This window comes from Sabethes cyaneus, chromosome 3, assembly GCF_943734655.1.
Source record: "Sabethes cyaneus chromosome 3, idSabCyanKW18_F2, whole genome shotgun sequence".
In the NCBI taxonomy this organism is placed as follows: Eukaryota; Metazoa; Arthropoda; class Insecta; order Diptera; family Culicidae; genus Sabethes; species Sabethes cyaneus.
In genome coordinates this window covers 29,980,353-29,994,073 of record NC_071355.1, presented here as the reverse complement: position 1 = coordinate 29,994,073, position 13,721 = coordinate 29,980,353, and the positions used below count along the sequence as shown (strand labels likewise).

Genomic DNA, 13,721 nt, shown 5'->3' with positions numbered 1-13,721 from the left:
GACCACGAATTGGGAAGTATTCAAACGGAGGTGACTCAACAAACGGATTTTACTCTTCATTAAGTCCCATGATAGTCCAGTTACAAGTGTCGCCAGTTTCGTCCACTAGAGAAGTAGCGGGCGTTAACGAAGTGGAAACTTAGGAATGGATGGATCAAGATGATGTGAGATTTGTTTGACATATTTCGTGTTTTGCTTGAAATAGTTAAAAAAATTCGAAAGTGCCCCATTTAAAATCTAAGCTAAATTACACTACATATGTTGAAATATTCGAATGATAAACTTGGAAAAAAAATGAGGTAAGAAATGAGGGGACGCCGAATCGGGTCGTTGCCAAGTGCGCCAGAACACCTAACTACGGCTCTGATCACACGCGCTCGAATTGTCCAAATACGGCGTGTCGCTTGACGCTCGATTTATAGACCGTCAACCAGCAAGCATCCCGCTAAAGATCGGCAAAAGATTTGTTAGTAAACATTCGCTGTATTTGTATAATTCTCGGGTAATATTTCATATATCCTATGTGACAATGAGAGATTCTCTTCGTGTCTCCTCTCTTCCGTTTTTTGCGGCGATACTAATGCATTTTAACACATCAACTTTGCATGAATCTAAATGTTTTGAAGATTTTCTGTTTTATGCATTTATGTAACCGTGAAAAGCGGAAGAGAGGAGACGCGAAAGGAATCTCTCATTGTCACATAAGTCTATTTGACAAATTACCCGACCATTTTTGTTTCTCAATTAACCAAAATGTTATACCAAACCTTCTTCCTTATAATAAAAACAAATAAAAAGACCTAATCCGGATTTCTCTCAGATCTGTCCACTTCACTGACCGGATGGTTAGAAAATTCAGTATCAACATCCCCTAAAATAAGAATCTCAAAACTTCGCCAATATTATATAATCAGCATCAGCAACCATGCGCCTCCTTTATATAAAGGAAATTATTAATCAAATGCAGAAACCCTGTATTTTTTAAAAATTCTAAGAGCAAAACATCAAAACTTATCCAATCGTAATTAAACCGTCGATTGGCGGATTTCTTTGCAAATTCTGTTGAATCCTGAACTGGCAAAGCCGTATTCCATTAGTCACATTAAAATATTCATATTATTACATCTATAATTGCCGTTTTTAATGGGTAGTTCGATCATATTCTTACTTTGTACGTAGCTAACAAACGCCGACGTCAGCACTCGAGACGAAACGAGAACAGCTCACACGTCGTCGCTTAAAAAAACTCTTACCCTACTAGGAGAAGCAATCGATCGATAGGATCTCGATATCCTACTTGAAGGCGGGCAGTCCAAATAGTTCCGGTTGAAATTCTTCGAGGGAGTTTAGCACCACCGTTGCATGCTTTCGCTGTTCTTCGTCGATATGTGGATCCGGTACCATTACCACCTGCATTCCAGCTGCCCGTCCGGCGGTCACGCCATTCGGGGCGTCTTCGAAAACAAGGCACTGAAATTAAAACTGATTGTGAGAAAAAAAAACAACCACTGAAAGGGCTTTTGGATACCTCTTCTGGTGTAGGTTTTGCGGGAAACCGAGAGGCTGCTACCAGAAATATATCCGGAGCCGGCTTGCCTTGCTTCACCTCCGGATCGGATGAGCCGGTTACCTTGTGGTGGAAGAGATCGAACAGTTCCAGGTGTTTCCGGGTCTTTACCTCGTACGAGTCTGCACTCGAGCTAGTGGCCACCGCGATGGGAATGTTGTGCTGATGCAGATGGTGTATCAAACGTGCGGCACCTATTGCGAGAAGGGATGGTAGCAAAGCCGCCCGGTTAGTTTTTCATTTAATTTACACACTGGGTTAGCGTGCAGCAAACGGTTAAAGAAAACACAAAACACAGAGAAAATCTATTCTAGGGCGCAAACGGGGCAGCCAAGTTAAAGTTTGTGCTCGGTTGCGGGGTCTACGGGGAAAGCCGATTGATAGCCGGAGCACAAACTTTATCCTTGAACGTTAGCGGTTTGGCTGCGCCGCCGATTCAATTCGCTTCCTAGCATTCGATTCGAGTAAAGCAATACCTCTCATGAGAGGAGCGCCGTCGAGATCCACTAGCTGTTTCTCACGGAACTTTTTCAAAAACTCATCCACTGTACAGGACAGCTTCAGATCGTTCACTATGATCGAGACGGTTCTCTGCTCGGTCGTACCGAGGACCTTAAGCCGGGTAGCCCACGGATAGGTCGCGTTGTACGATTTGATTATTTCCCGTAACATTTTTTCGTAGATTTTCTCTGTATCTGTGAATAGAAAGGCAGAAAAAGAAGAAGGGAAAATCGATTAGACGACTGTCGACAAGTAGTTCGTACCTGGCATCAGGTTGCAGTTGGGCATTATTTCGTTGATTTTCTTGGTGGTAATTTCGATGTACTCCTCCGGGGTCATCGGAAGATCGAGGGCTTCTATGATGGCAACAGCGGCCGCCTCTCGTTGCAGACCCATTATTGACTGCTTAATGTCCCAGGTGTAGATTTTGCCGTGCGGTTCGGCAACGCTTTGCGTTACCTCCGTGTACAGGATCTCGGTGTCTGCGATGGGAAGCGGAAATGATGGATGATATTATGAGTAAAGCGTATGGAGCTTTAAAAAAGCTCAGTCAGTTTCGAAATCCTAAGTTTTTTCTTTCTTAAAAAAAATCATTTGCCACAGTAGTAAACACTCAATAATTGTGTTAGGTTATGTGAAATAAAACTGTACTGTCAGCAATCATGCATTCCATCACTCACTCGTATCGGTTGCATTATCGTCATCTGCCAGTACGTACACTCATCGAACGTTTCTCTATTTGCGCTCCTTATCACCAAGTAACGTAATTCCGTCACTTCACCAGTTCAGCCATACCCCTTTTTTCACTAACCAACCAACGACGACAACCTCTCCGTACCAACCGCCGAACCAGTCAGCATAATCGGAATAGTAAGGTGCAACATTTCCGCAACCATATCCGATGCACGATGCAGTCGCACTGCAGTGTCAAGGTCAAGTTCGGCTACGTGCAAGGAAAAATTTCCACTGCTTGCTTCATCAATTCACGCTTTGGAAAATTGTGCACTGCTGATGAGTAGGCGGGTTGGGCTGTTCTTCAGTTTTTATGCAAACGGTATTTACCGTTAGTTCGATATTACATCACATCAGTGAGAGCGAGTTGGCAATAAAACAATTTTTTCTTACCTTCTGGAAGGAATCAACCCTGGTTTCAAACAACGATTTCGAACCAATTTAAACTTATGTCCTGTGTGTGGGGTTAAAGTAAAAATTAAGGAATAAAGAATACTCACCCAGCAGCAATCCATCCATGTCGAAGATGCAATGGGTCACTTTCCGGAAATTGCTAACCATTTTGCTTGCAGTCGCGCTGAGGGCAGAACCAGTACTGAACAGGCGGCTCATTTTTGCAACGTCGTTAGAAAAGCTAAAGCACACGAGACGGGACGGGACAAAAAAAACAGTAGATTGATCAATGGACACGGACAAAGAGATCAAACGCCGCCGGGAGAGAAAATATAAAATTGGTGCTCGGAGAGAGTTATATTTTAGCAACAAAAACAACACTGACCATAATCAACAACAATGAATTCGCAATTTTGTCAAACGTGGCGGATTTTCCATATGCTCAGTAGACACGCTGCCGAGGACGCCGCCGTCATTGATGGGCGCCGCCGTATGCTTGTTGGCTTCCGACAAAAATTGTTGCTCTAGCGGGGTGCACTGGGGCAAGTGTCTTGCCCAAAATTATTATTATCTTTATTTTTCTATTTTTTTTATGAAATTTCGGTAGATAAAAAGTATTGTTTTTACTTACTTACTTACTTACTTACTTACTTACTTACTTACTTACTTACTTACTTACTTACTTACTTACTTACTTACTTACTTACTTACTTACTTACTTACTTACTTACTTACTTACTTACTTACTTACTTACTTACTTACTTACTTACTTACTTACTTACTTACTTACTTACTTACTTACTTACTTACTTACTTACTTACTTACTTACTTACTTACTTACTTACTTACTTACTTACTTACTTACTTACTTACTTACTTACTTACTTACTTACTTACTTACTTACTTACTTACTTACTTACTTACTTACTTACTTACTTACTTACTTACTTACTTACTTACTTACTTACTTACTTACTTACTTACTTACTTACTTACTTACTTACTTACTTACTTACTTACTTACTTACTTACTTACTTACTTACTTACTTACTTACTTACTTACTTACTTACTTACTTACTTACTTACTTAATTGACCTAACGTCTTATGACAAGGCCTGCGCAGTATAATTTCTCCATCTGTTTCGGTCCATGGCAACTGATCTCCAGTTCCGCGGGCACCCAGTGCTCGCCAGATCTCGCTCCACCTGGTCTTGCCACCTCGCTCGCTGTGGCCCTCTTCGTCTTGTTCCTACCGGACTTGATGCGAAAACCATTTTTGCAGGATAGTTGTCCGGCATTCTAGCAACATGTCCTGCCCAGCGTATCCGTCCAGCTTTAACCACTTTCTGAATACTTGGTTCGCCGTAGAGACGCGCGAGCTCGTGGTTCATTCTTCGCCTCCATACACCGTTCTCTTGCACTCCGCCAAAGATGGTTCTTAGAACCCGCCGTTCGAAAACTCCGAGTGCTCGTAGGTCCTCTTCTACAAGTGTCCACGTGTCGTGCCCGTAGAGGACAACCGGTCTAATTAGCGTTTTGTACAGTGTACACTTTGTACGGGGGCTCAAATTGTTCGACCGCAAGTGCTTGTGGAGTCCGTAGTAGGCCCGACTTCCGCTGATAATACGTCTTTTAATCTCACGGCTGGTATTGTTGTCCTCTGTTGCCAGTGAGCCCAGGTATACGAACTCGTCGACTACCTCGAACTCATCCCCGTCGATTACCACGGTACTGCCCAAGCGAGCCCTGTCGCGCTCGGTCCCGCCCGCCAGCATATACTTCGTTTTAGACGTATTTATCTTCAATCCAATCTTCTCTGCTTCGCGTTTCAGTCTGGTGTACTGATCTTCTACCGCCTCAAATGTTCTGCCGACAGCATCCACGTCATCAGCAAAGCAGATAAATTGACTGGATTTATTGAAAATCGTACCCCGCATTTCGATCGCCGCTCGCCTTATAACACCTTCAAGCGCAATGTTGAATAGCAGGCAGGAAAGACCATCTCCTTGTCGAAGTCCCCTGCGAGATTCGAATAGGTCCGACAATCCACCCGAGATTCTCACACAGCACTGGATCCCATCCATCGTAGCCATGATAAGTCTAGTAAGCTTACCCGGAAAGCCGTTTTCGTCCAAAATTTTCCATAGCTCTTGTCGGTTTACGCTATCATATGCGGCTTTGAAATCGATGAACAGGTGGTGCGTGGGGACTCGGAATTCGCGGCACTTCTGGAGGATCTGCCGCAGGGTGAAGATTTGATCCGTTGCAGACCGACCCTCCATGAAGCCGGCCTGGTAACTTCCCACAAATCTATTGGCTATTGGCGATAGTCGATGAAAGAGAACTTGGGGCAGCACTTTGTAGGCGGCATTCAGGATAGTGATGGCTCGGTAGTTCTCACAATCCAGCTTATCACCTTTCTTGTAGATAGGGCAGATAACCCCGTCTTTCCACTCCTCCGGTAGTCGTTCCGTATTCCAAATCTTGACAATCAGTTGATGCAGACAGCCGGCCAACTTGTCCGGGCCCATTTTAATAAGTTCCGCTCCAATGCCATCCTTTCCCGCTGCTTTGTTGTTCTTCAACCGCTGGATGGCTTTTTTAACTTCCCTTATCGATGGGGGTGGCAAATCTTCGTCGCTTGCTGCACCAATGTAGTCACTTCCTCCGCTATCATGGTCTTCCGCCTGCACGCCATTCAGGTGTTCATCGTAGTGCTGCTTCCACCTTTCGATCACCGCACGGTCATCAGTCAAGATACCTCCATCTTTATCTCTGCACATTTCGGCCCGCGGCACGAAGCCTTTGCGAGATCCGTTGAGTTTCTGATAGAACTTCCGTGTGTCGTGAAAGCGGTACAGCTGTTCGAGTTCTTCGCACTCCTTCTCCTCTTGGTGGCGCTTCTTTTCCTTGAAGAGTCGGGTTTGCTGGCTCCGCTTCTGTTTGTATCGCTCCACATTCTGACGGGTGGCTCTACGCAGCATTTGTACCCGCGCTGCGTTCTTCTCAGCCAATATCTGCTGGCATTCCTCGTCAAACCATTCGTTATGTCGATTCGGTGCCACACTGCCTAGGACGTTCTTCGCTACGCTGTTAATGGCTGTTTTCACGGCATTCCAACAGTCCTCAAGAGGGGCTTGATCCAGCTCACCCTCTTCCGGTAGCACGGTTTCGAGAGATAACGCGTAGTTTTCGACGACCTCCGGTTGCTTCAGTCGCGCTAGATTATACCGTGGCGGGCGGCGGTATCGTATGTTGTTCACAACAGATAGTTTTTGACGTATCCTTACCATCACTAGGTAGTGACCCGAATCAATGTTAGCGCCCGGATAGGTTTTGTCGTCGATAATGTCTGAAAAGTGCCGACCATCTATCAGAACGTGGTCGATTTGTGATTCTGCCTGGTTGGGTGATCTCCAGGTGTACCGATGGTGGAGGTTATGCTCGAAGAAGGTACTACGTATGGCCATGTTCTTGGAGGCGGCGAAGTCGACAAGTCTTAGGCCGTTTTCGCTCGTTTGCGGGTGGGCGCTGAACCGTCCAATCATCGATTTGAATTCCTCCTCCTGACCAACCTGAGCATTACAGTCCCCGATGATAATTTTGACATCATGTCTTGGGCAGCGGTCGTATTCACGCTCCAGCTGCGCGTGGAATTCGTCTTTGTCATCATCGGTACTTCCGAGGTGAGGGTTGTGCACGTTAATTATGCTTATATAGAAGAATCGGCCCTTGATTCTTAAACTGCACATTCGGGGATTGATCGGCCACCACCCGATCACCCGCTTCTGCATCTCGCCCATCACTATAAAAGCTGTGCCCAGCTCGTGTATTGCCGCAGCTCTGGTAGATGGTATGACCATCTCTATACGTACGTACCATCCTTCCTTTCCAGCATACCTCCTGCAGCGCTACGATGTCGAACTTCTGGAAGCACGTGAGTACTTCCGAGGAAATTTAGAGACCGACAGTTCCATGTTCCTAATTAGAGTTATTATTATTACTTACGGAGTCCATTACTTTGGTTTTTTTAGTGGTTAAGGCTTGCAAAGCCCGCAACCAACCCCACAGTATCGCCGGAGGGCCAACGTAGCTCGAAGGAGCCATCCTCCCCTGTCAGCATACGACCTTGGTTTCCACCGGGGTTGGTTACCCGATCTCCACCGAGGTTGCTCGTATCCCGGCTGTTACTACGAGGAGGTAGGGGTAGGAGTTGCAAGGTAAGAGGCTGTGAACCACTGTGGGGTCTAGTTTATGCCCAGAGCACAAGGCACCGATGGTACGCATTACCAAGCCATTTACCAGCCAAGTATTGTTTTTACAAGCCTTAAAAGCTGCCCATATCAGAAATTTAAAAAGGAAATTGTTTAAAAAGAATCGAAAAAATAAGTATTATTGCTCACGTATACCGTGGACCCCCGTTCGTTTGACCGTTTTTAATCTGAACACTTTTTAATTTGAACCCCGTTGGTTTGCACGACGTGCAAATTAAAAATGGTTCATACTCAATATGACATCATTTGCTTATGCAGACAATGCGCATAAACACGATTTGTTTGTGCTGATTTAGCGTGTTTAATCTGTTTCACAATGCGTTTTTCCAACGATTATGGTAGAAATCCGATCGGAGAATGAATATTCGCTGCTTGCAACTGCCAACTGAATCAAACCACCAAAACAATAACAAAGAACAGGGCTGCCAGTTTACACAAGTTCCAGCATATGTAGGGCTACCAGTTGTTCAAATTAAAAACTAACCCCGTTAGTTTGCATGAGGAATCGTTCAAACGAACGGGAGTTCACTGTATATCAGTCTAGCATATCTTTTTAATAATGACCAAGTCAAGCAGTTAGAGCAGCTCTCCTCTGGGTATCAGAACAAGACGGTGCGGGGACTTATCTCATCTGTACCGATTCACTTAGCGTAATTAACGGGCTTCTAAAGCATAACATCAGATTTAAGTGGAGAGATGAAATGACAATGATTCATAGACAATGCTTTTAGTCGCGAAAAGCTGACTTTCCCAGCCACATCGGGATACCGGGAAACGAGCGAGCAGATGAAGTCAAATTCGCGAAGCGGATTAAGGGGTATCGTCTTCAGCGCGCGAAACTTGCGGGTTAGCCAAGGCTTGCTGTTTACCAAATGTACTATCTTGGGTACGTGACGATCGATTGCGTGCTAAATTATGTGCCCGCGCGAAGCGTCAAGGTGGCATCGGTGGCAGATGGCATTTCCATCGCGAACATCAAACCGGTCGGTAGTGGCGAAGAATTCGGCGATGCTTTGGTGATCAGCATTGCATACGAAGCAAGGGGATGGTTTTCGTTAGATTTTGGAGGTAATTATTGAGGCCAAGGACCAGTGGAAGGTGATGCCTCACTTAATCAGTGGCTATGGAGCGAACGAAGCTAGAAGCCACTGGAATAACATCCTGTGCACTGGCGAAGCAGGGATCCAGACAGAAAATTTGTAGTGATTTTTCAAAAAAAAATTTCAACGTTTTTCAGTGGATCTTATCGCGATTGTGTGCTTATAATCATTTTTGATAGGGTATTTGAGAACAACGTATACATCGTTGGAAAAGACCGAACCACAAGCTACCGCAACTCAAGCTACCGCGAGCCCAGTATCCAGAAAGTCGCCAAAGCTGGAATAGTACGTTGGGCGAGACTTGTTGGTGAGAGAGTTGCGCAGCTGGTTGAACCAAGATAAGCAACACCTGGGAAGTGCAAGACACTAGAGCCACTCAAATTCAAAATACAATCTCGGTAAAAGCGAATACTAGACACAACACTTATGGTTCTTACAAAAAACATAAATACCTTATCCGCTAACCGGTTTCGGGTACGATGCTACCCATCATCCTACCCATCATCAGAGCGGTGGTCGACTGGATACAAAGTAGTAATTTGCTGTTTACTACAGTTTCAATTTCGTCAGTTGAAAGAGCGGTGAGGTGATGAGAGCGTCATCCTCATTCATCAGGGGACGGTCCTCCGTACAGATGTACATCGACTCCCACGCAGTCAAATGAGAAGACTTTCTCACGTTTTTGAACAGCTTTGCGTTTCCCTAATTGATTTTGTGTTTGGAGCAGATTGAGTGCATGGCTACACTGGAGTCGTTGGGCCGTTCGTTCTCCACTGTCTTTCTACGTTCCTTTAGGCGAACTTTGAATTTTCTCCGCGTTTGCCCGATGTACACCGCCAGGCAATCCTGGCACGGAATTTCATAAATTCCCGAGCCTTCGTCGGGCGGAACCTTGTCCTTTTGATTATTCAAAAGTTCCTGTAAGGCATTGTCGCTTTTGTGGAACACATGGAAACCATGCCGTTTAAGTACCTTTCTAATATGGTTTGTTACTTTCGGGTAAAACGGCAGGCTGATTCTTTGTACTTCTTCTCTTTCAGGCTGTAGTGTAGTGGTATCATGGCGCTGTTTTTTGCGGAAATGTTTGCGGATTATTTTATCCACAAACTTTTTGTCGTACCCGTTTAATTCAGCAGCTTTCTGGATCCTTTCCCTTTGCGCTGCAAAATCTGCCTGCTCCATGGGGATATTGACTAGGCGATGCGCCATAGAGTGAAAAGCTGCTTGTTTTTGGGCCCCGAAGTGATTCTCGGTAAAGCATAAAACCGATCTACATGAATATGTCTATTTTCCAGGGATGTCAGTAAATATTTCTCATTTACCGTAGTCCGTAGCTTGAAAAACAAAATTACAGAGATCGGAAGGGAAACGTATTTACCGAAATACTTCAAGCTACTTTACCCAAAAAATCTGTAAAACAACAAATGCCAAATCTCGATTGTTTAATATCCTCTTTCCGAAATTTTCGAGAAAAGAAATTTTAAAACAGTCTGATAGGCTTCGTAACTGTGATGTGCTACATTGTTACAATAATTTTTGTTGTTATTTTAGGTGAATTCAAACGACTATTCCTCTTACCCCACTTTACCCAGTCTCACCACCTCGAAAACACTCACGAAGTTTGTCAACCTGCAGCGAAAGCAAACAAACAAAGCCGCTGCCCGCTCGGCGGAATGGCGGATTTCGAACATAGTCCATTTTTCCCACGCACGCAGCAGATCACAACCGAAAGTCTTGAGCACGCACGGGGCGAATGCTCTGTTCCGGCAGCGGGCACGTGCTTGGCACTCGTTCTATCACCCGGTTGCGGTGTGGACAACGCCAGAACCACGATATAATGCATGCTTGCTGGTAGTCTAGAAATGAGATCAGTAAACAAAATGGAAAGAGAAAACGCCCGGCCGTCGCCCCAGTTACCTTGGCATTCATCTACATAAACAAGCAATAACAAGACTTGTTTAGATGACAAATTTTTCTTCTAAAACTCTCTGTGCATTTCTGAACAACGTGAAATAGATCGAAAAGACGGCATTCAGTCAAGCTTTGCCCGAAAAGGTTACTCCAACTCGGTGATCAACTTGACTAGAATACTAAAAATGTTTCCAGTAAAATATTCTTTCGTTTCCAAATTGATTTCCAGCAGTCGCAAACTTGTAGTACTAATACAGATTCAATTATGAGTAGAATAGTTCTTTTCCCTCAATATGTACTGTTATGTGCATAATGGTAGAACTAAATAGAAAAAAATCTACTGCTCATCAGTGAGTACATTGAGTACTAAGACGCCTAAAAATGATTTGATTAGTTGACAGGTTTATTTATTGATAGCTCTATTAAAGGTAAAATCATTTGATGATTGGATGATTCAAATATTCCAATCCATATAAATTGATTCAAATGACGCACTTGACAATGTAACAAAACTTAATCAAATCTCTCTTTAGTACAAAAAGAATATCATGTTACGATACTCAAATAGGACTAAAATAATTACATATCCAAGACAGAATACATCTGACGGTTCTTTCGTTAACACAAATCAAAAATATAAATTGTTTACAGAATCAAACATCACATGCATTATAACGTTATCAAAAAATAAATTCAATTATAGCTTGATCTCATATTTCTTATGGTTGGACTGCCATTGTGGGATTGAATTTACTTTTAGTAAATTTCTGACAAAATTTCGACTAATTTATCTATTCCTTCTAGTTGTATTCGATTAAAATATGCAAATAATTCGAATTAATTAAACGGCTAATGGGCATTTCTATTTTAGCTGAATTATTCATGTTATTTCCTTCGATTATTTCAACTATCATGCTGGCAGTATTCGGTTAAAATATCGCCAACGTTTCGTTTAAAAGTTTTAAGTAAAAATGTAAAAACTATGTGACGCGATTTTCTTCGGAACCACACAACCGATTTCAACATTTTTCATTTGGCATTGAGGATTTCTGAGATAGAGCGGCCAAAGATCGTCGTTTTGCCTAACTTATTATTTAATCATAACTTTTGAACGACTGAGCCGATTTTCATGATTTTGTTACCAAATGAAAGTATTATTATTCTTCATATTTATTATTAGTATTAGCATATGAGGTTGCACACGTAGTAGATGGCAATATAATCGCATTACATACCTAGCTACGTCCAAACAAAAAAAAAATTTTGACTTGCATCCTACAATTTTTTTTGCCCCCGGATTTTTCAAGCTAATTTGGTGACAAAAACTTTAAAAACAATTTGCAATTGTCTAATTGGAAAACCACAAGTAAGAGCGCTTGAGCCACGAACGCATATTCAAGGCAGGGCGAATTGTGTTCGATCATTTAAAAAATTAGAAATAAAATAAGTGGAAAACTTATCAAGTACAAATACGGTTGCCGGAAACAGACTTGACTGCTTTAAAAAAAAGTGGAAGAATATTGTTCGAAGAGCCATCTGTGTTATACTTCCAGATTATCATTAAGGGCGGTTTCAAAGATTCATTTGTCTGTAAAAAATGGTCTAAAATTGGCCCATATCGAATCGTCTTATATATATAGAAATATCCCTGTATGGTGAAGAATATTGTATGGGGAAGCAAACAACATCTAAAAGCGCATATCTATTCCTTTACTTTTTTTAACAAATTGCAAAAATTTGCACAGCGCAATTTTCCAACCAAGCGGAATGCACACCAGAACGGTAGTCCTCTCGCAGAAATCTCGCAGCAATTGGAAGACACCACACCTTACATAATGCACATAAAATTTCTGAACATACGATAAGAAATGTAAATACCGGTTACCTCCAGTTGAATGAATGTTGATAGCGACAATTTAGCTAAACAGTTAGCCAGGAACGTAACTATGTATATTTAACGAAATGTTGAGAAAATAAACACTGCACTTTCACTTTTAACCGGAGATTTACGTTATAAATTCATATTTTGCCGAAATGCAACCAATCCAAACGCATTGAAAATGACAACTGATCAGTGATGTCAGATTTTCTGAAATTTATCCACCCACAGCTACTCGAAAACTGGCAAACAGCGAGCAAAACTGCTCGAAATTTGAATATGGAAATGGAAATAAAGTGATGTCCAAGAAAACCGAAAAATCTCCCCTTGGTGGTTTCTGAGAATATATTGGAGACCTGGATTTTTTGACGTAGGACTACGTCTTTCAGGAAGGTAGCTGGTATAGGGGGTAATTCCAAAAAATCTCTCGAAAAGTGGTCAGGTTTTGAACGCTAATAGCTTAGTGGTTACTCGGTCGATTTTCAATATTCTTACACCAATCGATTGGAAAATCTTCTAAGAATTGGCCCAAATGAAGAAAATTAAGGATTCTTGATGTTGAACTATTGAAAAATTGAACATAATGAACAGGGGTGTAGCCAGAAATTTTTCTTAGAGGGGGTTTTACAAAAAAGTCTGACATAGACTAACATTAAGTAGATTATTCAGGAAATGGGGAATTATTTTCAATCATCAGAAGCTATTTTGGTTTATATTCTGGATTCTTTATTTGACAAAAAAATCGAATCTATATAAAAGAAGGTAAATGTTGAAATTGCGCCTCCCAGTTGGCATCGTGGTACGTTTTATATTCAAATCTCGGCTGGGAGAGACTATTAGAGTCAATAGGATTGAGTCCCTTCCAGGCACGGCAGAAGTCGCCTTTGAGAAGATGATCCGGCGAGCTAAACCGAAACGAGAGACTCAATTTTCAGTGGAGGAAGCAACCTTCTTAGCTGCGGAGATGACTTTGATAATGTAGGCCGAAACTTCGGAACGGCAGAGGCCGACTGCGCTAGGTTAAAAGCCAGGGCTAGTAGAATTAAGGCCCAGACACAATGCATACGGATTTTACTACGTTGCGGCAATTTGACAGTTTTTCCATGGACTTTCTATCAAGTTTCCGCAACGTAGTAAAATCCGTATGCATTGTGTCTGGGCCTTTAGGCTAAAAGTAAATGCGTCGCAGACCAAATACATAATTGGTAGAGTCTCAAAGAGACGAACGTGCACTTTTTGTGGACGGTAATTGTTGACGGTGACGAACCAGAAGCGGAAGATGAGTTTGTGTATTTGGGATCGCTGGTGGCCGCGGATAACACAAATTACAGCGCATTCAAGCAGAAAATCTAGTCTAGT

The 13,721-nt window shown here is 42.7% G+C and overlaps 1 protein-coding gene across 3 annotated transcripts; it reads right to left on the bottom strand.

Annotated features, from left to right (window-relative positions):
- Positions 1-1,074: 1,074 nt before the first annotated feature.
- Positions 1,075-12,505, bottom strand: LOC128741450 (probable pseudouridine-5'-phosphatase). 3 transcript variants are annotated; one of them, XM_053837275.1, is made up of 5 exons: positions 12,369-12,505; positions 3,301-3,434; positions 2,044-2,262; positions 1,529-1,761; positions 1,075-1,470 (listed from the first exon to the last, which is right to left on the bottom strand). In XM_053837275.1, the coding sequence occupies exons 2-5, from the start codon at positions 3,410-3,412 to the stop codon at positions 1,294-1,296; spliced, it is 741 nt and encodes a 246-aa protein (XP_053693250.1). In that variant the 5' UTR covers positions 3,413-3,434; positions 12,369-12,505; the 3' UTR covers positions 1,075-1,293. The 3 variants fall into 3 exon arrangements, with proteins under 3 accessions (XP_053693250.1, XP_053693249.1, XP_053693251.1); XM_053837274.1 differs by lacking the exon at positions 2,044-2,262 and adding an exon at positions 2,332-2,550 and having other exon boundaries at positions 1,077-1,470; positions 12,369-12,502; XM_053837276.1 differs by lacking the exons at positions 2,044-2,262; positions 12,369-12,505 and adding exons at positions 2,332-2,550; positions 3,579-3,658 and having other exon boundaries at positions 1,077-1,470.
- Between the last annotated feature and the right edge of the window lie 1,216 nt (positions 12,506-13,721).